Source organism: Sturnira hondurensis, unplaced genomic scaffold (genome assembly GCF_014824575.4).
Source record: "Sturnira hondurensis isolate 20B ecotype Veracruz unplaced genomic scaffold, ASM1482457v3 Scaffold0021143, whole genome shotgun sequence".
Lineage (NCBI taxonomy): Eukaryota > Metazoa > Chordata > Mammalia > Chiroptera > Phyllostomidae > Sturnira > Sturnira hondurensis.
The window spans coordinates 27,826,058-27,851,464 of NW_028093774.1; the positions used below are offsets into that span (position 1 = coordinate 27,826,058).

Genomic DNA, 25,407 nt, shown 5'->3' on the forward strand with positions numbered 1-25,407 from the left:
ATTCCTAGTTATGGTACTCTGAACTGGGCCACTCCTTAAGCTGCCTGAGCTACAGCAAACTCAGAAGAGGCTTTTACTTCCACATAAACAGTTGTTGGGGTTGGGGGTGGGGGTGGGGGTGGGGGCGGGGGTGGGCGGATGTCTGTGTAAGTAGGAGCCTCACGTGTGGAGCAAGGATGATCAGTCCTGATTAATAAATACAAGATTCTCACGCCTGGGAGCTGTCCCTCAGCGAGGCGGGTCATCCTGCCTGTCTTGTAACACCACTTAACACCTGCCATTGACACCTCCCCACAGCCAGATCCCAAGGGTCCTCGTGTGCACCAGAGCCGCGCCCCCGATCCGCCACAGCAGGAGCCCCCTAGCTGGTGATTACGCCCCAGGATGCAATGCAGGGCGACTCAGGGCACTCAAAAAAAAAAAAAAAAAAAACAAAGTAAAACCAGTCTCGCCAAGGAGAGGCTGCGTTATTTAAGCAGCTGGCTACTCCCCCTGAGCCTCCACCCTGTCCCCTGGGCCCGGCGCCCAGCACTCAGACGGTGCCCGGCTTCAGGAGCCCCGGCTCCCTCCACGTGTCCTGTCTTCCCAGCAGCCTCCACTGCTGCCTCCGGAGAAACCTGACAACTCGCGGTCTAGGGACTACGACTCCCAGCAGGGACTGCGGCGCTTCTCTCCGCCCCGCCCCCAGGGGATACGCAGGCGCTCTGGGCTCCGTCAACAAGCTGGGATTGCGTCCACTGGATACAGTTTCTTATGGGATTCGTAGTTTTTCTAACGCTAGCTGGGCCGTCAGTCAAAGGAACAAGAACTACAAGTCTCAGAGGCCACAGCGTGAGGAGCCCGGTCACGTGTCAGGGGGCCGACCGGGCGTGCGTGCCGCCGTTTATCCGGTGCTGCAGTGAGGAGGTGGTTCTCGCCCGTGTTGTGAGTGTGTGTGAGTGAGAGAGCGAGTGAGTGAGTGAGTGAGTGAGTGTGTGTGGGACTCGCTTGTTGTTGTCGGTGACTTCCCCCTCCCCTCCACCCTTTCCCCTTCCCTACCGCTGCTGCAGTGGCCGCTCCCTGGGCCGTAGGAAATGAGCGATAACGATGACATCGAGGTGGAGAGCGACGTGAGTCCTGGGGCTTCTTCCTTCTCTTGCGGGTTGTCAGGCGGGGACAGCGGCCCAGACTCTCAGCGGGGCGACGGCGGCAGGGGGCCGGGCAGCCGCCGACTCCTTCCCCCCACCCCGGGGCTGGGACCGCCTCCGTCGCCCTCCTGGCTTGCTCCCCTCCGGGCTCCTAGCTGGAGCGGCCTTCTGAGACTGGAGGTGGGGAGGAGACATGCGGCTTTTGGGATCCCTACCTCCCCCCATGGAGGAGGGTGCTGCGGCCTACAGCTCCCACCCTATCCCGCCCAGGGGACAGGGGACAGGGACAGGGTGCGCCCAGGATCCCATTGTCCGGATTCTGGGGAAAGGGACGGCGCCTAGGACTTGCCCCTTAGGTCTGTGATCCTCCTCCTCCCTTGACCTGCGGATCCTGGGGGTTGAGAGTAGATAGAGAGGGGTTGGAGTCCCTGATGCCCCGAGCTGGGTCCGAGGTCTGGGGATAGTCTCCTACTCACTCCAGCCTGAGTCGGATCCCGGAAGGAGGGGCTGTGCTCGGGGACCCCCTCCCTGTCCCGCCGCCTGATCCCGCTGGGGGTATGGGAGTGTGGGGGAAGGGGGGGGGTCGGGCTGACTCCCCACCCACCGCTTCCTCCGCCGCCGGCATTTTCTTTCTTATTATTGAATATGAAGTGTAAAAATAACTTCTGTATTTTCTATTTTTTTCTCTCTTATTCCAGGAAGAGCAACCGAGGTTTCAATCTGCGGTACGTCTCCTACTCTCCATTTCATTTTCATTTCCATTCAGTTCTAGTCCTTTTTGGGGTCAGAGAGAAAAAAGATCATTCTGTTACTTTTAATATTGTAGTAATCTCTCCTATTACCTGCTAAGGTGAGGTGGGGCCTTGTTCTGGGGTTCTAGGTCGGGGGGTGGGTTGCAGATCTTACAATTCTACATTCTCAGGTGATAAGTTCCAGTGACTGGGTGAATGAGAAGAGCTGTATGCAAAGAAATTAATCATTCTGTAGCTTTCGGATGGGAGAATCTAGCTGTCACTTTGTATGTCGGAAATGAGAAGTATAACATTCGGAAGTAAAGGTATTGTTTCAGGCAGGGTGCTCAAAAGATTTACTTTGGAACAAGTAGATTCTAAACTGTATCTATGTGGTTGAGTGAAGCTGAAGCCACACGCAGTCGTCACCTTTAACCAAAGTCATGTGACTGCTGTAGACCCATAGAATTTAGTAGGCCATGGTATTCTAATGCAGAAATGGGAAATGTAGAGGAGCCAGAGGCTAAATATGAAAGTGTTACATACAGCTTGCTGTGGTCTGGCTATATAGGAGTCGAAGGAGAGGTATAAAGAAAATAGAAAAACTGTTGAAGAAAAATGGCATTGCAGAGATGGTTTTGCTGCAGGGTGATGGTTGAGACCATACAGTGTTGTCAGTAATATCTCAGGGTTTTGATACTGATTTTCTTAGTAGATGGTTTTATGGATATAGATATGAATATTGATACAGGCATAGATATACACTAATTTCATGTCTTTGGAGACTGAGACGGTGCTATGGGCATTTCATGAATAGCTTGGAGAATGAAAAAGACAAAATAGTCAGAAAGGGAAAGAGATGAATACATCACTGTCTAATATTTGATAGATGGAAACATATGATGAAGTGTATAGAATGGGGGTCAAAAATTTAGAGGCCTCTGGGGGACACAGTAAATGACATAGTCGGGAACAAAGTGGGGAACAGAGGTGAGGCCTGGGCTGCTGGAGAACACATGCTTCCTAAAAAGGCAGCCACTACACTCCAGTGAGTTGTTATAGGGGAATGAGAGCTTAGTGTTGCCAGATCTTTTCATTTTTGAGAGACATTAGAAACCTTTTATGTTCTTTTTCTGACTTTTAAAATGATGTGTAGAACCATCCAGTTGTTTGGGGAGCTTGTTAGAATTTGTAGGATGTCACTTTCATACCTCTGGTCAAAGAATTTAATTACCACAGGATAAAAGTAAATCCTCTTATATCTTCATTAGAGCAAGCAAAGATTTCTGCCGTTTGTCCAAGCATATAGGCATTAAGAAAAACTTTATTTATTGAGAACGAATATTTCCATAAAATCCAAGGATGCAGTTGTTCCAGGGGTTTTAAAAATTATCCCTGGCTAATAGCCCCCCAAAAGAATTTTTCTTTCTACATGAAGTATTGTCAGATACTTAATGTTTATACATATATTTGAAAATTCAGTTACTTTTTTTTTTCTTCTTCAGTTACCTACCATTATCCTTACTATGTGGATGTGGAGTTTCATGTTTGGGACCCAGTCTATTTAAACATTTCTTTTTCCAAGTCTGCAATGATAAGGTCCGCCCCAGGGCTTGATTGGGGTAGGAAGAGAGGGATCGGTTAGGCATCCTTTGCAGAAACATTATTTGAATTGGAATTACATTGGCTTTCCAGTGAGAGAAACACTTTCTTTGTGAAATTTTGGCTTGAATTTTGAAAAGCTTTCTGTTTTCCATAATATTCATCTACATGGATATTGATGTAAGTTGCTTTATTAAATTATTAAGGTGTTTCTACTCTCCTAAAATGCTAATCGCATTGTTCTGTCTAGATATTTTTAGTTTGGTGTTGAGAGGTGCCTAATGTTTTTCCCTTTGATCTGGGGGCACGGGTAAAGGGAGTGGGTTTAACATTTTGTTCTTAATTTGACATGTCTACTTGCTGAAACTTTTAAATCCCACCTGGCACAAGTTACTCATAAGAGCATGGAGAGAAGAAGCAATAGACAAATTTTTTGTTGTATCAAATCATTATCTTAAATATGTAGGGTAAAAAGGATTTCATTATTTTTCTCTGAATACATCTGTTTAGTTCCTGATATTTTGTGTAGATAATAAATATGTTTTTTCAAATTGGGGGGAAACTATTCTTAAGCTTTGCCTAGTTCAGAAGAGTACAAACTGTGAATAAACACAGTTAGGAATATAGAACTTTTACAGAGTTACTTGGAAAAGGTTTTACTGGGTCCTACTATGAAAAGAAACATTCATGTTTTGTAACATCACTACGATAGCTACAGACTCACTGCACAAGAGATGCAGGGTACTTCACAGGGAAAGTTAGGAAGTGAAGCCAACTCGAACAGAAAGTGAAACTGATTCGATAAATTTTTGTTGTTGTTGCCTCAGTGCAAACGGAAAACAGCTTCAGCTTCTTCAGTGACCAGTAAGCTGTGTTGAAGGAAGTAACCTCAAACAGTATTTTTATTACTAAATTTAATCCTCAGAATCCCATGGATGTTATTTTTATTATTTATTTTTTTAATTTTAAAGATAATTTTCTAGGACAAGTGTTTTTCTTGCAAAGTGGTCTTTTATTTTACTTCTGTTTGGGAAACTCCTTTTGGAAAGAACAACAGTCTACTAAAAGTGTAGGTTAGTGTGTTGGTCAGAAAACCTGACAGGCCTTTTTCAGCTTCTCATCCTCTGCGACACCAGAACATGCTGCAGTTAGTGCACCTGTCCAGCATTTGAAAAGGGTTTGTGTGCTTTCACTTCTAGACCTTTATGGTGCAAAATATTTTTAACTTCTCAAGAGCTCTTTGCTTCTTTAGGAATTGCAGTATATTCGGAAGGGAATGAGCTTGGCTGCCTTTGAGATTGGAGTTTACTCTGGAAACTACTGTTTTACCTGGAATTAGTTGCTTGGTAAAGTGTTGTATGATGCGTGTACTTTGTGTCTGCTTAGAGTGTTTCAGTGATACAGAAATGCCAGGTTTGTTTCATAAATATGCCTGCTAGGTTAAAGGGTGTTCTTACATTTATCCTTTTTCAAGATGCTGGCATTGGTGAAATAGTTCATCAAGGAATCTAACTTGGTTTTCAATTAAAATTTTCTGATCAAAGCATTCTTACTCTCTCAATGGCTGTAGTATGGCGGCGTGTTTGGACAGTAGTGTTATCAGGTTCTTTTAGGCACCACATGATTGTTTTTAAAGAGTTTGAAAACACATATATTTATTGGATGTTAGAAATACATAACAGGCTTCAAGCAGGAGAAGTGTTGGGAAGTTGAAATTTATAGCTTCCTATTACGGACCTTAGTGAGTTTCTCATTCTAGCTGCCCATTACTTCATGTTCTATTTTTTCATGTTGATTAAAATGAGTTCCTTAGAAATTCCATTTTATTTATTCTATTCTCCATCTATCAGATGTAATAAATAGAACTTTTCTGTTGAGAATTTTGAGCCTATGTATTTTCAGTGTTACTGTGTGATGAGAATAGCTTATTAATAATCATAAGCAACTCTAATTCCCTGTGTGCTGAGAAATTTCTGTATTGGAATTGAGAAGACTCCCCCTATAGCCAGGGTGGTGTGAGGTAGCCTGCAAGAAATGGCATCGTTCTGGAGAACCTGTGCATTCTTCAGTAATGAAGTATTTATTTCCCCATGCTGTTTGCCTACCTAGATCTTAACAGAAAGTGAGGCTGCTGACTGACTGATGTAATGCCTTGGATGAAGATGCATTCTCTATGCAATAAGTTGGAATGAAATAACTTAAAAAGATTTCTCTCAATTTTGAACAGACCTCCTTAGCTTGAATGACCTCCTGCCAGTTTAGCAGTTTCTTGGCTAACAAAATAATGTTTGCTTTCAACATTGAAGAACACTTAAGATACGTGTGCTTGTTAGTGTCAGAGATGGACAAATTGTAGGTGAAGATTTTTATTCTGGCTGCCAGTATGGAAAGTTTGGTGGAAATATAACTGAGAAGCTGAATAAAAATCTTGGCAGGGATGTCAGAGCTGGAAGTGATTTGGCACTGGAGCTCCTGTTGAGCATCTGTGGGCCACTCCTCAGGACCGCTCAGCCTCTTAGTGTTCCTGCTAGCCTGGAATGCCCGAAGGCCGGGTTTTCTGGCAGAGACCTCGAGTCCAGTGTACTTGAAGAACAGCAGCATCCAGCAGCATTGCTCCTATATGATACAGAGGAGAGGAGTGTGGGGGCCTGCTGTACAGCCCAAGAAGACCTCTGTTGTCGTCCTAGAATTTGTTTGGTACAGCCCACTTTTATAATGAAACATCTTAGTACAGGTGAGAGAAAGCTGGATCATCAAATTTAGCTTTATTTATTGCAGACACAGTTGTTTGGACTGTTTTTTAATTAAATAGCTATAGTTTTAAGTTTGTGGGAGGATTTTAGATGCCTTACACTAGGATTCTTCACCCAGTTTTTGATTCTCAACTCTGAAACCTTGGCCCTTTCAAAAAAGGTTGCCATCAAGTGAAGACAGTGAACAAAGCAGTGATAAGCCTGGCACCTGGCCCTCCCTTTGGGTGGGTGGGAGAGCATGTCATCTGGCTGGATGGGTCTGTGGTTTGGATTTGTTTCCCAAACAATTCTCTGCCTTGTGTAAAGGTTTCTCATAATGCTCTTTCAAGCCACTAGAGGTATCACTTAGTTCAGAGTTGCCTGGAATTAGGCATGTTAGTTATGCATATTTTTAACTTGCTCTTTTAAATGAGGCTTGGGGAGGAGAAAAATACATCATTGCCGTGTTTCTGAGAGCTTTAAAATTGACTCTGGTTAAGTGTGGCCGCGTGGGGATGGATATGGCAGCAGGGATTGGGCTAAGATTCCATTCTTGTGCTAGTTAAATTGGACCTGGAATCACCACAGAAATTCCATCCACTACTTTGAGAACAACAGTCCCCAGCCCAGGCTTTCTACCAGGCAGTAGACTGCTGCCTTTCCTTGTTGAGCCAACTTCTCAAACTTGGCTGGCTCCCCAGATGAGAAGCCAAGATTTCTGCTGATGGTCCTCAGCCAAGTTCACTTACAATCCTCTAACCAAAAGACTTGTCCATTTGAGTCCTTTCAGGGCTCATTGAATGGGAAGGGAGTAGTGCATTGTGGGGAAGATTTCAGTGTTAGATTATACTTAGCTCCACCTCTCTAGTGTAGGCCTGAGTGAAACCAAGTTCACTTGATTCTAGCCTTTTGAGATTTGCAGGGCTCTCCCAGAAAGAAAACAGACAATTAGAATTTTATTTGTATCAACAAGAGGGATTGTGGGTAACTCTGGTGTCACTGCTTCTGTGCACAGCTCTTAAGCTGGGAGGAGGGCCAGGAATGGGGTGATTTAGTAGATGGGAGTATCTTGGGCTGCTGCTGGAGACCAAAGCTGGGCGATTAATTTGCATGTAAATAAACCAGCTTAGGGAATATGTAGCAAACACAGGAGAGGCAGATAGATGCCAAATGCCATCTCAGCCTTCCAAGCTCGCTGGGTATAGTCCAGGTTAGAATTTACCTGGGTAGGTTACTAGAGAGAACAGTAAGCTAAAAAAGGGCTACATACCTAAATATGTTTAATTCCTTCAAGCTATTTCATACTGCTGCCAAAGACATCTGCAGTTTTCTTGCTCTGATATTGTATGATACAGTGTACTACCTCTAGCCTCAAGTTACCTGTCTTAAGCTTGATTGTTCCCTCAGTTTCCCCATGAACTCCATGTATCACTGAAGTTCAGCAAACACTTATTTTACAGTGACTTCAGATTTTAAAATTTAGAAGGGCTTTAGAAGTGTTCCAGGCGTCTGCGCTGAAAACGAGTGCTGCGTTCTGCAGAACCAAGGCTGTGATGGGAACCATGTGTCCATTTCAGCAGAGCTACAGGTGAGGTGTTGTGTTTGAGAAACCAGGAAGTGACTAAAATTACTACAGCTGCTCCCAGCCTCCTCTTCTGTAGTGACTCAGGCTTTTAGGGTTAGATAATAGAATTTCAAGCCCTTTCATTCCCACAACTCTTGTCTTTGTGGATTTTTGTCTGTGCATCTTATGTAGTACAAGGATTCATTTGAGGCTTTCTTGTGCTAAGCAAGCTATTTACTCTTGTTGCTTCATTTTTTAAATTCCTATGATCTGTCTGGATAGATTAAAGCTACCTGAACTTCCTGTATACAGGTTTGTTCTTCAGGTTAGCTCAGTGTATGAAGGGTAATTCAAGGTGTAGCTGTAGTGAAGTCCTTGCTTAACTTCAGTAAGCATTGGTGTTTCATTTGGAGGGAATGCCCCTTTAATGGGGACCTGCTGAAGTTCTCTCGAAGCGCTCCCCAGCGCTCTCTCTTCTGCCTGATGCCAGTGCCATTCCTGATTTGTTGGCAGTCTTCGCCCCTCTCCAGCTGATTGTTCTTAGAGTTCTTTGTGAGTCTGGGCAAGACGGGATAAAGACCTTGGTTTGTGGGTATTTAGATACTGCCAAATAATCATGACCTGCCACAGGTGCCCGAGGACATTTATTCAGAGCCTGTGCATGTCAAAAGTTGCCGTCTAAGAACTACCTTTCAGTCACAGCCAGTGTGAGGGGAAGCCCTTGGCAGGTGGCCACTGGAATCCACTTTAAAAAGATGGGATCTCAGAATATACTTGGTGTCTATGTTAGTTTTGTCTTAATGATCTCAGATTTGTGCATCCTGGTTTTCCAGGTTTTCCTGGGGTTTTTTCCAGTTTCTGCTGTATGATTTGATAAGAAGGTCTTAAACGAGTACTTTTTAGCAAGCTGGAGACCAGAACAGACTCGTGGTGAGGCTTCACATGGAAAGAAGCCCTACACCAATGCCCTAACTCCTTTCTTGGGCACCCACCATGGGGTGTCACTTACAGTGAGGTTGATTCCACTTTATGAAGGAGTCCACTGGAGCATTTCCCTGGTCACCATGGACTGGTGGCTTTTCTGTCGTATAAGTAAGTTGTAAGAAAAGACTGATGCTGTAGAAGAGTCACACTTTGCCCCCATGAATAACTTTTATTTTACTTATGCATGAGCTGGATGCATCGAGCTACTTTGGATGTTCCTGTCACAAGGCTTGCTCACCGCTTTCTCCCCCTTTAGCAGAGCCTAATTCTGGAGACTCCTAACTGCCCACATCAACAAATCCTTCCCAGTCCATTTACCAGGGACTGCGCTGGCAGCCTATACTTCCAGGCTATAAGCCACCCACCTCTACTAAGCAAAAGGAATGACTTTGCTAATGTGCTCTTTCTTCTAGGCTGACAAACGGGCTCATCATAATGCACTGGAACGAAAACGTAGGGACCACATCAAAGACAGCTTTCACAGTTTGCGGGACTCGGTCCCATCACTCCAAGGAGAGAAGGTGAGTTTATTAAGAAAGCTGGTTGGCCCTCACTAGCTTGGCACCTGCTGTGGAGCTTACCAGTGCACTCACCTGCCTGGAGAGAAATGGAGGCAGGGATATTCAGGTATTATGGTTTCCTTAATTTTTATTCTTTGGAGGATCATCACACACCTCACCTACCTTAGGAAACAATGTGAGATACTTGTAAGGCATCAGTAGGAATTGTCTTAATTTAGTATTACTTGTAATGAGTTACTCATTCAAGAATTACTATAACAATACGCTATAGTGTAGAGAGTAGCCTGAAGTAGTTTACAATGACACAAAGGATTCCTGCGGTCAGTGATTCTCTACACCTCCATAAGAATTCCTTTTATTTGGCTTAAAGTTAATGCTTATCTTAAATGAAATGTCTCAGGAATGTATGTGAAACAGCCTGGACACCAGTGATCTCTCTGTTCCAACAGCTGTTATTTCAAAGGCATGTGAGGAGCTTTTTAAGCTATGGGACCAAAAAAACCTTAAAGAGCTATATTCATATGAGATGAAAGAAAAAATTTACTGATTCTCTGCTTCCTCCACCACCACCACCACCACCTACCCCACCCTGTGGCCCTCCAGAGACTAATGTTTTCCCTGGAGAGGGCAGTAACCAGCTGTTTCTATGTTTGAAAAAGTTGGAGGCTCTGAGTGAAAACGCCTATGGTTAGGCGTTTCACTCCCGGAGATTGGGAGGAAACCTCTGTTTGCAGTTAGTTTTGTCCTCCACATACAATGTACTGACTAGCTTCCACTTTCTGCTGCAATTCAGTGGTATAAGTGGCCAAGCTGAGAAGATGACCTTCTTGGTTCAGTGATACGATGTTTAAAGAAGCAGCCATTAGGGAAAAACTTTGCTGTCAGGTGTACTTCGAATGGGTCTCCTGATCTAGCTCTTTGGTGGGGGTCCTGGGTTTGTTTGGTTATCCATTCAAGTTTGGAATCACTTTTGGTTTCATTTTTTGTATGCTGCCACTCTGGTAAGTCATATACTTTATACCTTATCTGAGGTGTGGCTCTCTGGGTGGCTGAAGCATGGGGTAGGTCTGACCTTTATGAAAACAATAAAACAGGCCATGTGAATACCTAGTGTTGCAAAACCAGAATTTGCCACGGGTTAAGCCTACTTAGTATAGACATGGTTTAATGGCCTTGGACCAAGGTTCTTACCTGGAATAACAGCATTCCTGGGCGCAACACTGTCTAAAGCACCACAGGAAATCTTTATGATGGAGACAGAGACTCACCCTTTTAATCAAGGTGCACACGTGCAAAGGATTACCTTCTGTGCATGTCTGAACTGTTGACAATCAGTGCTTATTCGTATGCCCTGGTATCACTTAAAATGGCTTTGGTGAGCTGAATGGGCAGAACTGCCTTCTCTAACTTGCATGTCTAACCAGGAGTGGTGCCACAGCAGTGTTTCCCAGGATGTGGCCTATGGACCACCCACAGCAGAATGACTATTGAATCCACGTCTCTGGAGGCGGGTCTGGGGATCTCTATTTATAAATAAGTAAGCAGTCAGGTGACTCAGGCATTCTTAAGTTTGAGAACACTTTGGAAGAAGCGGGTCACAGGAGCTCAACTGTGCCTTTTTTCTTTATCCAGCCTATTTTACATTGCCTTACAGTCTTCCTTAAGTCCTTAAAATCACATCATCCTGAATCCTGTGTCTCCTTTCTTCAAGGAATTGATTATTTGAATTTGGTAGTCTTACATGCTGAATAGTTTGTCATTCATTTTGGCCTTTTTGTTTATTCACTTACTGACTCCATTCAGCAAATATTTATTGAGGGCCTGCTACATGCCAAGCACTGTTCTACAATGCAGCAGTGAACAAAACAGGCAAGTAGAAGTTCTTCTGATGAGAAGAAGATAGAAAATGAACTAATAATTTAAAATATAGCTGTGATTGGCATGGCTCAGTCGAGCATCAGCCTGCAAAGCAAAAATTCACTGGTTTGATTTCTTGGTCAGGGCATATGCTTAGGTTGTGCCCAGGTCCCCAGCGCGGGCATGTTTAAGAGTCAACCAATTCATATTTCTCTCTCTCCCCCGCTTTCTGTTCTCTAAAATCAATGAACATATTCTTGGGTGAAAATTAAAAGAAATTTACATACACACACAGGATCCAGCAGAAGTAATGCCATTGAGTTTGGTTGGTAGGATATGTGAATATGTCTCACTCGAGATGGACAGCAATTTGAACATTTCACCTAAAATGTCATATGGTGTGCTTGAATGTGATATTGTTATGTTACAGAAATACATGCTTATAATTTTGTAATAAAAAATTTAGTGTAGCTCATACTAAAAAGATTTAGTATGAGCTATAAATCAGCTTATAACACAGGGAAGTTACTTGTGCCAGGCCCTATATATACATGGTCAGATAAGTGCTATGGAAAAAGTTGTACAGGGAAGAAAGGGTTGCCATTTTCATTAGGGCAGGCAATCAACGTCAGGGCAACATTTGAGCAAATATTTGAAAGAAGTGAAAGAGAATCGTGCATCTGTCCGGTGATGAGCACCACAGGCAGAGTGAAGGTGAGTGTGATAGCCCAGAGGTGAGAACCTGGGAGCATTCCTGAGCCCAGCAAGGAGAACAGAGGTCGGAGTGGTTACAGTGGAATGAGTAAAAGGACAGTGGCAGGAGGTGAGGTCAGAGAAGTAAGAGACTAGGGGAGGGGAGTAGAGAAGGGGCCAGGTTTTGTGGAGCCCACCAACAAAGCCCTGACATGGGAGTTTACGGGTGCCTTTCCCATTTCAGAAGCTTGCCCTGTGTTTCAGTTCACATATTTCACATTGAGCGTGCGTAAAGGAACTGACTGTTAGCTCTGGTTGAACCCCAACCCCTTTTCATCTAGATTCCACAATCTCCATTAATCTCCTTACCTGCCAGCGCTGTTTCACAAATCTGCGGGGAGTCTTACAGAATACTTTGGTCTCTCGACTTCCGAGTTTTCACTCAATGTTGCAATTTTTTTTTATGTGGTGTTTGACCCAAAGGAAATTGGCTAATTCTTGATTTAGATTGCAGGAATTAAGGTTATGACATTGTGTGAATAATCATGAATGATTATTTTACCCTGTTTCAGGGATCTTAGATTCTTGAAGGGAAAGCCTCTAGTATCCTTTGTGACTTCTCCTTGAGCGTCCAGCCTGTCTGTTGTACGTGTCTTAAGTCTTTTGTTTTATTAAAGAGAAACCAATGCTTGGTTTGGATTGATTGGATCCTAACCAAGATTGGGGGACACTTGTATTAAAAAAAGTTTGACGTGTAAGACCTCAACCCTGTTTATCCTTTGTATCCTATATTTCTATTATAACACAAATATTACAAAGAATGGTCACTTTTTGCCTAATTTAAAAAATCAGTGATAACTGACATCTGTATTGCAAGGCAGTTAAATCAGCACAGCAATTTCATGAGGTGAGTATTGCATTACCATTGTAATTAGACAGACACTACTGATGCTCGCTTCTGCCATTATTACTGTGTCAGAGGTGAGGAAGCTGGCTCAGTATCATGACTCCAGGGGCCTAGATTATGGACAGGGACTAGAACCCAGCACTGCCAATTGCCAAGTTTTATCTTTCTACCACACCATAGGGTAAGCAGTTTTAAGGATACAGGTGCTTCTTGGTTTATGATAGGATTTTGTTCTGATAAACCCATTGTAATTTTTCATAAGTCAGAAATATATTTAATACACCTTCTACTAAATGTCATAGTTTAGCCTAGCCTACTAAAATATGCTCAGAACACAGTATCCAAAAAATGCTGCTAACAGAGTGCATGTAGAGTCTCGGTCATTTGCCCTGGCGATCATTCATGTGCCTGCCCGGGAGCTGTGGCTCGCCGCCACTGCCTGGCAGCATCATGGGAGTATCGTGCTGCATGTGGCTCGCCCAGGACAGGATCAGTGTATATTGCTTTTACACCATCTCAAAGTCAGGAAATTGGAAGTCAGACCATCATAAGCCAGACTATATTTTAAAGAAATTTTCCTTAAATATTTATATCTTTTTGGGGGGGTTCCTCTGGATAAAACCGATGGTCTGCCATACCAAGGCTACTGCTGAGATACTCTGCTCTGAATCAGCACGTGTGGGTAACACTGAAGTGCAAAGAGTTGGGGATCATTTAAAGTTTAGGATTTTTCTGAGTCCACGTTACTTCTCTGAGAAATCGACCATTACAGTTGACAGTCCATTTGGGTTTTCCCACAGACTCCCATGTTAGCAGGTGGACTCGCGAACTCGGTTGTTTTAGTCTTATTCCCCATGTAGTTTTTCAGCTGGACGGATGGGATGAAGTAAGAACCATCAACCAGTCAGCTAGGATAAGGGGAGTAAGAGCAAGAACAACTGTGGCTCCATTTCTTACTGGAAGACTAACTTTTCTTGAAAGGAATTATTCTTTGTTTTTACAGTCCTAGATTGGGTACTAGTGAGTGCTGACCAAAGGCTTGCTGGTGCTGAGCTCCCCCTGTTTATGTGGGGGACAAGACCTGGTGGTCAGCCCATCAGTTGCCTTTACATAAGGATATAATTCTACCCTCCACCCGGTAAATTAGCCCCAGCACCTGAACCAGAGTGATTACGTCCAGTGACACTGTCTCCTTAGCATGGCTGACTTACTGATAGAAGATTCTGTTTCAACATTGCTATTTGTAGCTGTACCGTGGTTTGTAGAAATTTCTCATCTTTTAAGTCTCTTGCTAAATGCCTGTTTGTCATACTTAATTGCGCTCTCGGGCAGTTGTGCTCTGGATTTCTCCTTTCTGCATAGAGTTGTGTTTAAAAGAGAGGGAGTATGACCTAAAATGAAAATAAATAGAAAAGGTTTCTTCTAGCAAGTATTAAGTTCAGAATTCCTCCATTTGGGGTGAGAATATGAGGGCACTGCCCCTGTCAGCCCCTGTCACAGGCCCAGACACATGATAGTTCCCAGTGGTGACTATGGAATGAGTGCGCCGGAGGAAGCAGTGGACTTGCTGAGCCCTTTCACAAACCAGCAACAGCTGACATGGTTGTGCTTACTGCTTAGTTAAGAGCCATGTGCGTGCTAGAGGGGCCCAGGAGGTATAAGAGATGGTGTCTACTATTGAGGGTCTTGCTCTTGCTGGGAGAGAGGATTATCTCTAACAATTAACAATAATAAAGTAACATTCTGAGAATTAAATAAGAGGTTAAAACACCGAGCTCTATAACCTGTTCATCTCCATTAAAGCCTGGCTTCCTTAACAGGTAGATGTTGGTCATATTTCTTCTTTTGGGGCAGGGCACACAGTAGAGTGCAGAATGAGTGTTAACTGAAGGAAGGAATCCTCCATCCACCTGGGCCACGTTACACTGGGAGAGGCTCATGCTGGTGGACACCTGTTAAGGCAGGCAGTTTATGCAGCAGCACTGTTTCTACATCATATCTGGGCTGCTGTAGGGAATATCTCGTAAACGAAATGTAAACCACAGCCCTGGCCATTTCACCTCATTACTCATTAAGGTTATTGCCTGGCTAGACTCCAAGTTGAGCAATTATTTTCTTCTTAAATTTTCTACATCTTGAATTATTATTTATAGTTGCCCAAGTCCCCCTTAAGCTCTGGACTCAGCAACTGTAAATGCACTGATTTAGTGAGCTCTCTGTAAACTTTATTTATGTGCTGCTGAAAACCCCCCAGGGCTTTTCAGTGCCCATGGAGGTAAGGAGCGGCATTCCACGTTCTCTAAATAAGGTACCAAATTTGCCCTCCTGCTTCTCTCCCTCCCTTATTGTAGAGGTGTACACATTTTCCTCTGTTTCCCTAGGAATTTCATTCTCAGTTTATCTACATTCTTGCCTTTCCTCAATGTCCAGCTCCAGCCTCACTGCCCGGAGGACACTGGGGCTCCCTAAGCTGCGCACGATTTTCCTGCTCACGTGCCTTCATGTGTTTCTCCCTGCACACCCTCAGGGCCCATATCAAACGCTTCATCGTCTAGAAAACCCCAGGGTTTCACTCTCCCTTTAACCTCAGTGGCCCTTTGTGGAGCCTCTCCTATGTTTTTCTTCTTTTGGGATGATCTTACATCTAAGTAGTGGGCACAGTCCATGAGGCCAGGAGCCGTGTCCGTCCTTCTGGAAGTCCATGTAGTGCAGAGTGGGGAGGGCTGGCTCCTGTGGAGAGGACTAGAGAGCCTAATGCCTAATGCAGAAAACTCTGCCTAGTGCCTTCTCCATCTTGAGGTTTGGAAGGATAGGGATTGGTTATAAGGCCTTCCCCTTCTTCTAATAAAATTACAAAAACTTTGAGCCAAAAATACATTTTAAATATAATTCAAAATAAATTAAAATTTCTAGTTGGCACAGTATAAAAAAGTAAAATAACAGGTGAAATTAATTTTAATAATATATTTTATTTAACCTAATGTGCAAAATAAGGATGACCTCAATATGTAATATATTAAACATTACTAATGAGATATTTTACACTATTTTTTTGCACTGTCTTAAAAATCCATCGTGCATTTTATACTTACAGCACATCTCACTTTAGACTAGTCACATTTCAAGTGCTTATTAGCCACATATAGCTAGTGGCTATTGTATGAGACATTGCAGTTCAAAGATGCACAGATACGTTCTCCACCCCACACCCATTATAATGTGACTAAAATTGGGTGCCATCTTAAAGTGGATGTCAAGAAATTTACCTCCTGCCCTGGCTGGTGTGGCTCAGTGCATTGAGTGCCGGCCTGCAGGCCAAAGGGTCTCCAGTTTGACTCCCAGTCAGGGCACATGCCTGGGTTGTTGGCCAGGTCCCCAGTATGGGGTGTGTGAGAGGCAACCACACATTGATGTTTCTCTCCCTTTCTTTCTCTCTCCCTTCCCCTCTCTCTAAGAAATAAATACAATCTTTAAAAAAAAGAAAAAGAAAGAAACTTGTCTCCTTTCTTTCCTTCCCACAAAAGCTACTATTATTAAATTCATGGGTTTATTGGTGGAATCTGAAAAGCAAGGAAATGATAGTATGGGTGTATTTCCTTCTAGTCTCTCTATTCATGTACAGCTTACGGTTTTTCACATAGCATGATTTTCCCCCCAAGTGATGGAGTGTCTGTATTTAGTCATTAGACATCTTTCTGTTGACTATGTGGTTTGTTTCCATTTTTTGTTTTTACAAATAATGTTGTGATTACCACCTTGGTGTGTGGGCTATTCCCATAGATTTCTAGAAGTTGGATTCCTGGGTCTAGGGGTAAGGATGTCTGGTTTCTTGCTATGTGTTAGCAACATGCTTTTCAGGAGGATTGTTTGTTTATGTCTCCTTTCTTTTATTTTTCAAGCAGATTACCCTTTTTAGTGTAGTGTCTTTTGAGAGTACCAGTTTTACCAATACTGGAAATTTGGGAGGTGGGAGGGCGCAACTAATTTAGTAGGCAGAGGCAGTGGTTTTGTATTTTGTTACTGCTTGTGAGGAGACTAAATTGTTTTCCACATGTTTGTTTGCTAATGGCATTTCCTCTTTGGGTAACCGAGTGCTCCTGTCCTTCATAGTGAAAGTTTATTGGGGAAGAGCCACACCTTCATTTCAAACTACCAGGGGCATAAGAATAAAGGTTTGAAACATGATTTGTGTTGACCCTTAAACTAATGCCTGACTCCTGTCTTTAACTGGCCCCTTAAAGGTCACTATAGTTCTGCCTTCCCCTGGAGATCGACAACACGGTCCTTGTGGGTGGCAGCAGAAAGCCTTGTGGGGGTCGTCGGCTGTGCTGCTCTGACCCTGCAGCCTTGTAGCCTCCCTTGACGGCATTGATGGGGCTTCCATATTGGAATGAATTTAATCCAGATGCAAGATTTATTCTGCAAAATTTTTAATTTTTTTCAAAAGATGGCTTACTCAAATAAAAATGTACCTGGGCTCTCCTGTAGTCTTCCCTTTACCTTGATGGGTGTAACAGCTTGTTCAGGTTTCAGAAAATAACGACTTGGTTTTCTGTAAAATAACTAGTGCATAATAAAGCAGGTGTCAGTTGGTGAGTCATAAGTAGTTCTCTCCGTCCCTGGGATGTGGCACTTTGGGTCCTGGGGTAACGAGGCAGTTGTAACATCAGTCCAGTAGGATCTGTTTTGATAGGAAGAGAAAGTGGTAAATAGAACTGAGATCGTTGTTTCTGGAGTCGGCATCAGGACCCTTGGCAGCGGCAGTGGTGCCCCTTGTGTTAGCAGTCTGGTGCCGCTCTCCTCTTCCTGCCTCTCCCAGTCTGCTTTCTGAAACAGCTCAGGGGTCCTACACAAGTCCGGTGTACTGTGAGTGCTGGGCTTACAACTCCAGAAATTGGGGAACTTCTACCTGATCAGAAGAGTTTTGAGGAGCACTGCCTTAAATGGCATTTAGTAACCTTGGATGTCCTCCTAAGCATCAGTTATTAACTACTTTAAGAATCATTTGAGTAAAATAAAAGAAAAATTTAAAAAATAAAATAAGCTGAGAAAAAAACAAAGAATCATTTGGGGCCTTAAAAAGCTGCTAATTAGAATGAAACTTTTGGGTCTGGGGCCTTCAGTCAAATATGTAGTTGATTCTTGCTGCAGCACCTGAGGTGGGTGCACTCTGTTCTGTCGGAGTGGGTGCCTCTGGAGGCTGGATTGACCCTTTTCTGTCTCCTTGCTGCTGTGGGCAGGGGTGCAGATGTGCAGGCAGCTGCAGCACCAGCAAAAGGGACAGCAATCTGTTGGGCCCCCATGGCCAGACCAAGTTCTCCATTGTCTGTTTAGGTTTTACCCTTCTTAGGTAATGAAGCCACAGCACTATGGGGACTGTCATTTCCCTTCCCCTAGAGCCAGGCACTTTTGTAAAGCTGTCTTGCATCTTCAGGCTCTTCTCTATTTGCTACTTCTTTGCTAGAAGCCTGTTTGGTTTTTATATGTCTTTAAAAGAAAAAGGAAAACAGCTTAAGGCTTGTCTCCATATTTGCTTCAGCTTTGACTCACTCTGCACCCAAAATCTGTGCAGATGGTTTACCTAAACCCTCCCTCGTCTAAGAGAACCACCCTCCCCAGGGACTTCATGGACCCCACCCCCCTTGTGGATAAATCAGGTGATTCTTTTACAGTTCTTTTCCTCCTGCTCAAACTCTCCTCTTGATAACAGTTCTGTCCCTCTAAATCTATTGATGTTTTTTATTAGTTTCACAGCCTCCTCTTTGTTCCCAAAATGTGGGTGTCTTGGAGGCCTGGGTCAAATTTTGGCTCTGCTGTCTAGTAGTTATGTAACACGAGGTGAGTTATAGCTCTGTGCCTCAGTTTGCTCATTTGTAACAAAAGAGAGGAAATAATACATCAGCAGGTTGTGTGAGGATGCCTGGCATTTAGTAAACACTCAGGAAGTCTTAGCTGTTGTCATTATCATCATCATCATTTGTATTACATGTGCACTGTGGCTTTGGGACAAGACCTGGCAAGGCTGCCCAGTGTCCTTTTGCATGGCTCCCAGAGGTGAAAGGGCGGCTTGGGGAGCCAGTGTGCGTTAGTTCACACTGCTGCGTAGAGGGTCCAGGACCTCTTGAGTCCCTTCAGCCACCATCATTCCTACCTCAGGGTTGTGTCGAACTCATTGGAGAGATCTGTTTCTGCTCAGAAAGTCAGGGTAGGAGTTGGTGCCTTATTTTAAAAACCAGCAGGAAAAAAATTATTCAGGCCCTTACTGGTTACCCAGAGACAAGAGTCAACCTGTGCACATGGCGGCAGCCTGTTCTCTGTTCAGTGACACTCACATAAGGATTGCCGGCTCAACTGAATGACCCTGTTGCAGGACACAGAAACTGAAGGCCCAGGGCCACTCTAGTCCATGCCATAAAGCCCAGGGCTCTTACTGGTCTCATAGTGCACTGTTCACATAGTATAATATAAGCTCATAAAATCAGGGAAGGGCTTGCCCACACCCTAATCCTGTGGCTGCTCACATGAACTCACGTGGTTTAGAATGCTGGGAAGAGGGAATTCTGGATCAGTTGAGTACTTTCTGGCCTTAGCCTCCCGCTTTTTCTTCCCTGGGTTACGTGTACTTGTAAATTTTCAGGAGTTTTATATTTTATGCTTTAAATTTTTCTTATGAGATTTTACTTGTATGCCCTGGGAAGAGCAAACTTCAGTTAATTAAACCATTCTTTTGGACCTGCTAAGGAGTCAGGGGCACTGTGAGTGGTCGGCATTGTCCTTTTGACAGGGGATGGAGGAGGGCCGTGCTCAGCCTACTGAAGGCCTGGTGCTGGGTTTATACCGATCCCGCCTCCTTCGAAGGCCTCTTGTTCCCAAGGCACTCTGTGTCGTTCGTTAAAAGTTATCACCCCAAGCATTTGCAAGGAAGTGCTCTTATCATTCAGAGATTTTGCTTTTTGCCGTTAGTCCCAGATTCAAATGAGTAGTTATATGAGAGCTAATGTTGCTTTCTGGAAACTGTTAATTGAAAAAAATAGGTAAATTTAAAGAGAGTCTGCCATGTAAGTGTACGAGCACTTAGATCAGTGATGGAGTGCATATCATTTGGAGAGCTGGGTGGGGTCTGAGGGAAGTTCCAGTCAAGAGGATTTGCCATGGAGAGAAATAATTACATTGGTAGGTAGAGCCTGTTAATGACAGAGCCTAGGGTGCACTGTCTCCTGGAGTCCTAAATTCTTCCTTGACACTGCTGCCTATCCTACAATATTTATTTTTAATACCATATTTAATCACCTAATATAAGGCCCCCTTTGGCAGGAACGAGAAACAGCATCTGAAGTAGCCTTGCAACCACAGGTGCAACCCCTCCCCCCCCATTGCTATGTCCTCTCATTTTTTCTACATAAGCTGACTGACTTAACTACAAAAAATATGCCTGGCTTTGTCTCTACCTTCATGCCCTCACCTGTGCTGTTCTCCTAGCGTAGAGTGACCCTTTCCCCAAATTCCACCCCAGTCTAACCCAGGGTTCATGATTTCAGGGGGCTCTGTGTGCGTCTGTGTGTTCGCTTGCGTGCAGAGCCAAGGCCGGTGCCTGGCCCACAGTAGGTAATTACCTTCCTAGTCAGAAACCTTGTGGCTTTCCTAATCTGCTTAATACGCAGTCTGTACTACCGAAGTTACACTTGTTGGTACTGCCCTGTGATTTTGTCTGTATATAGATATATTTATCTCCTCAATTAGATAATACGTTAACATCTGGGCGAAAGAAACCATGGCTAATAACATTTTGTTTCTCCACAGTGTCTCCTCAGTACCTTGCACATAATTTGCACCATATAAAAATGGTTAAATATGAACAGTAGTATCCTTTTGAGGAAGTGGCCTTAAGGGTCCTGTATGAGGAAAGCCTAAAAATTCTTGTGCCTGTGAGGACTGGTGAATAAACCCGGTCCCCACAAACTTCCCTACCCAGCCCCGCCTGAGGTCTGTAAATTGAGATTCTCGGGATTTAAGTTTTGCTAGCCTGAGTACAGGTGTTTTCTTTGCCCCTTTCCCTCTGCAGTGTGCTGGTTATTTGGAACCCAATGGGTTCCAGAATTGGTCGATTCTGACTGCCCTACCCTGAGGAAGAAGTTTTGCTACTTCTCGGGACCCTGGGTAGCATGAATGCTACACTTGAACCACTAGACTACCTTGCCGTGGGCTTCATTTCTCTGGCTTTGTACCATTCAACCAGTTCAGCTGGTTGGCTGCCTGGCCGTGAGTAACTGGCCATGTTCGCACCCGGAGGGAATCATCCAGGCAGGTGTGCACCTCCATCAGGGGTAGAGTGGCCAGACATCTGTTTCATTGGCTAATTAACTTACTCCTCTGACAGGGCAGTGCTTAGGCTAACCGTGGCCATAGTGTGGGTGTGGTTGCTTCCTGAAGTGGCCCAATCTCATGCCCTTCCTGTGTTGACATCAAACTCTGACATGATAGTACTTTCCACCAGGAAGACCGAAAAAGTGACACAGCCGCATGGCTTAGTTGGAAATAGTTCACAGCAGGCTGGGGATTAGGCTGAAATCTAGGACCTTGATGAAAAACTTTGTACCCACCCCCATTCTGAGCCAGCTTTAACTTGAATCTTGCTCTTACCTGCCTGGAGTGGCTGCCTGTAGTCAGGCCTTAGCAGAGAGTGAGTGGCAAAAGCTCTCAGTTAAGTAGTATTTTCATGTTTTCAGACATAGCCAGGCTGAAGACTTGAAAGCAACATAAAGAACCAAAGGGGATGGGAGGAGTGGAGTACAAGTTCAGGAGTCAGACGGACCTGAGTTTAAATCCAGGCTCTGCCACTGTCTAGCTGGTGATTTTGAGTAAACCAGTAAACTTCTCTGGGCCCCGGGTTCCCATGGAGCCACCTCTGAGTGCTGGTGAAGTAAGCTGTTTAAAGCGCTTGGCACCTTGACAGGCACCAAGGAGGTTCTCGGCTGCGGTAACTTTGCTTCCTCAGCCTTGTCCCCCCTCACCCTCCTGCTTCCCTTCCCCCCGTCCTGCTGTTACAGAAAGACGGAGTTTCCTTGCTGCTTGGACTAGGTCTTTATTATGTCCCCTTTGATTTCTCTCATATTGCAACAGGCATCTCGGGCCCAAATCTTAGACAAAGCCACAGAGTATATCCAGTATATGCGAAGGAAAAACCACACACACCAGCAAGATATTGATGACCTCAAGCGGCAGAATGCTCTTCTGGAGCAGCAAGGTAAGCACCTGAGCTGGTGGGGCAGCTGGCCCTGCGGTGGTGCTCTGGCCAGGCCAGGGCTTTGCACCTGGGCCTGCAGAACCAGAAGCAGTTATGGAGTGTGTGCTCATAAGCAGCCATGGCCCTGCTTCTGAGTAGTTGAGTGTTAGAGTCATCTTGAGGAAGGATCTCAGCCGCCAGTGAGGGAACAGTGGAGTCTAGGGGTTGGACCTCTGGAGACTTTTCTGACCTGATCTCTCTCTCCTCTTGGGGCTTAGGTGCTCCGCCTTTAGTAGCAATCACACCTGGCATCAGGTGTCTCAAAAGAGCTAAGGTCCTTGGATTGGAGTGTGCTTTGTAAGCACCAGGAACTCCAGGCGTTCAGGGACAGTGAGCTCTCCCCAGTGCCAATGGTAGTCCACTCAGGGCAGCCTATGGGCCAGGCCCATGCTGTTCTCCAATGCTCACATCCGCCTTTTCCTACAACCACAGGGGAAAGCGAGAGCTGATCAAGTTCTTTGTTCCTGGGGAATTCACTTCTCTTCCTCCCTCATGGAAGATGCAAGTAAAAAGAAATGCAAGTAACCACTTGGGTTAGAACACCTGAAATAAAATGAAATTAAAATAAAATAAAAGGGTTGACCTTACAGGCTCAAGATGAGCTGAACTGAGGGATGGGCAGAGGGAGGTGGCAGTGGGTTGGTTACCAGGCCGAGCAGCCTGCATGTAGGGGCTGTATATCGGAAGGCTCAGGTATTCTGTGTGTATTGGTGACTTGCTTGCAAGTGTCCAGCTTGTCTTTCCAAGTGGATCTTGTACATGAGAGCTAAGCCAAAACTTTTCTTTGGATGATACATCTCATGTCATCCTTTCCTGCTGTTGTGTGGCCTTCACACCCTTACGGATCCTGGCATTGCCAGGCCAGCTTCTCCTCTGTCACTGCACTGCTGGGTCCCCCAGGAAGCTCGTGCTCCTTTCTCTACACTGGGCTTCCAAGGCAGGACGGTGACATCACAAGCCTTCTCTTTAGGGTTGGGTGGCATAGCACAGTGGCTGGCCATGTCTGTCCAGTGGGCTCCAGGTCTGGCTTGGAAGGGAGGAAGGAAATGAAGTGTGCTGGCTGAACAGCCGCCAGAAGGGAGTTATTTCTGAGCCACCCTGAGCCTCAGCAGCCAGCAACCCCTTCGGAAGAACAGGCTGGACCCTGACCTGAGACTCAGTTACTCCCCCAGTCTCCAGAAGGCTGTAACCTGCTTGCTTCGTTGCCTTTCAGTCCGTGCACTGGAGAAGGCGAGGTCGAGTGCCCAACTGCAGACCAACTACCCCTCCTCAGACAACAGCCTCTACACCAACGCCAAGGGCAGCACCATCTCTGCCTTCGATGGGGGCTCAGACTCCAGCTCAGAGTCGGAGCCCGAAGAGCCCCAAAGCAGGAAGAAGCTCCGGATGGAGGCCAGCTAAGCGCCGCGGGGCAGGCCAGCAATAAAAACTGTCTGTCTCCTCCGTCGTCTTCATCCTCCTTTCAGTTCATCCTTAGAACCCTCAGAACGATCTAAGAGACTCTATTTTTTTTCTCCTTTTTTAATTTTATTTTTACATAGAAGCTCTTGGACAACAGCTCTCGTTCTCCTTCCCCATTTCCACTATTTTTTTTTTAAATATTTCCCTTCAGGGATTCCCTGTCCCCACCAGGAATTTTTAAACCAAAACACCCCAACTTGGCAGCTTTTTCTGTGGAGGACAGACGGCCGGCTGGACCTCTGAGTACTCGGTGTCCTGACCACCTACCAGCTCCTCCAGCCCTGCTGGGCACAGGCCCAGAAGACCCCTGCCCCTCCCAGGCCTCTCCTCCTGGGCCACCCTCACCTCTGTTCGATAGACTTTGTGAATCTGTGGACTGCTCTACTTTAAGAAGATGACTGGTTTAAGAAGTAATCAGAGTTACCCCCTCTTCTTTTTAAGGATTTTTTTTTTCCTAAAAAGCTATTTATCGCTCCTGTTGAAAGACCAAATCCTTGAAGAAGTTTGTGGTGTGAAAGGAAGTGGAGACAGATCCGCAACACAGAGTCTTTGGCCTGTTTCCCTCCGGCGTCTCTCAGCCAGCCTTCAGGAGGGCCGGGGAACGCTCGCGTGGTACGTGTAGGGCTTGTCCTCAGTGAAGGGGTAGCTGCCGGAGGTTGCTAGGGGGTGGGGCAAGGAGAGGGGACCGGGTGGGGTAGAGGTTTTGTATTGAGGGTCAGTGATGATGTTTTGATATTTATTTCCTGCTACTGAAATTTGAATCGGAGTGAATTGTCCCTTTTTCTGATGATGTCGGTATAACAAAGCAACAGATTCATAAAGTAATGATCAAATCTTTCTTTCTTTCCGTGTGTATTTCTAAGAAATAGAGCCAACTGATTTTGTATGTAAATACCAAGAGCAATTTACCTGGTACTAAACCCGCACCCCAGTGCGGCCCCTTCCAACCCTCACCCCACTCCGTGTCCTGCTGTTCTGGAACCTGTCCTATTGTGTGATCCAGCCCTGGTTCTGGCTGCGGTCAGCAGATCCCAGTGAAGGGTTTTGTGTGTTTAGGCCTCATTTCTTTGTCTTTTCTGACGCTGTTCCTGGCATTTGCTGATTTCTAGCGTATACTCCGTAGTCTCAGTCCGTGTTTGATTCCATTCCATGGAAATAAAAAGTATGTTGTACATACTGCCGAAGAATTGTCTTGCAAGTTAAGGCTTCCCCCTTTACTATAAGACTATAAATAAAAACTTATTTTATCCTTCTTGGTGGTGGTGTCTTCTTGCCCTTGCACAGGCCAAGCTAGTTAAGAGCCCAGTGGAGAGGAGCAGTTCCCTTTTGGTTCTAAAGGCTCTGCTCAGCCTGGGCGGGGCAGGAGGTGGATAAACTGGTGGTGCTAACTTTGCTCATTGGGTAGAAGCTTTTAAAGTTCCAGCAGGTTATCCAGGGCAACGTCTAGATCCAGTGCCTGCTAAATGAATGACCCTTGGGGAGTGGGAGCCCAGAGCTGTGGGTTTGGGTTTCTCCTGGTAGTGAATGCCCAGTTCAAAGGCGACCGGTGTTCCCCAGGATCTTCCGTTTCTAGAGCTCTAGCACGGTTGGAGGGGCGGCAGGCTGGCGAGGGCTGGAAGTAAAGGCGGCTTCAGCAGCATCACGTTAACTCGACTCGGGCTGGGGACCAACACCAGCCTGAACCTGTTTTACCTTGAAGAGGGTTATGTCCATAATACAGCTCAGTTTTGAGGGGGGATGTTGGGGGGTCTGGTGGACAGGAAATACTGCTGTACCTAGACCAGAGGAGAGAGTAACGGCCAATCAGTTATCTGCTTTCACTCTTTAGAACGGTAGTGCTGGGTCCCTGTCAGTAGGGTGTCAGATCCATAGTATCTCTTTTGGATTAACGGGAGCTGACAGGTGGGTCGTGTTTCTACAAGAGACATTTTGTAACATGATCAAA

At 45.1% G+C, this 25,407-nt stretch overlaps 1 protein-coding gene across 5 annotated transcripts; it reads left to right on the top strand.

Annotated features, from left to right (window-relative positions):
- Window positions 1-859: 859 nt before the first annotated feature.
- MAX (MYC associated transcriptional regulator X) lies at window positions 860-24,715 on the top strand. 5 transcript variants are annotated; one of them, XM_037031155.1, is made up of 5 exons: window positions 860-1,109; window positions 1,826-1,852; window positions 9,154-9,261; window positions 21,833-21,962; window positions 23,215-24,715. In XM_037031155.1, exons 1-5 carry the CDS (start codon window positions 1,074-1,076, stop codon window positions 23,400-23,402), a joined length of 489 nt encoding a protein of 162 aa, XP_036887050.1. In that variant the 5' UTR covers window positions 860-1,073; the 3' UTR covers window positions 23,403-24,715. The 5 variants fall into 5 exon arrangements, with proteins under 5 accessions (XP_036887050.1, XP_036887052.1, XP_036887051.1 ...); XM_037031156.1 differs by having other exon boundaries at window positions 864-1,109; window positions 21,839-21,962; XM_037031157.1 differs by lacking the exon at window positions 1,826-1,852 and having other exon boundaries at window positions 862-1,109.
- The last annotated feature ends 692 nt before the right edge of the window (window positions 24,716-25,407 follow it).

What these genes read in the sequence shown, in the direction of transcription:
- MAX (XM_037031155.1), top strand. Translation starts at nt 1,074, where the DNA reads ATGAGCGATAACGATGACATCGAGGTGGAGAGCGAC. An exon ending in AACCGAGGTTTCAATCTGCG is followed by an intron (nt 1,853 to 9,153) that starts GTACGTCTCCTA and finishes TCTTTCTTCTAG; the next exon opens with GCTGACAAACGGGCTCATCA. An exon ending in TGCTCTTCTGGAGCAGCAAG is followed by an intron (nt 21,963 to 23,214) that starts GTAAGCACCTGA and finishes GTTGCCTTTCAG; the next exon opens with TCCGTGCACTGGAGAAGGCG.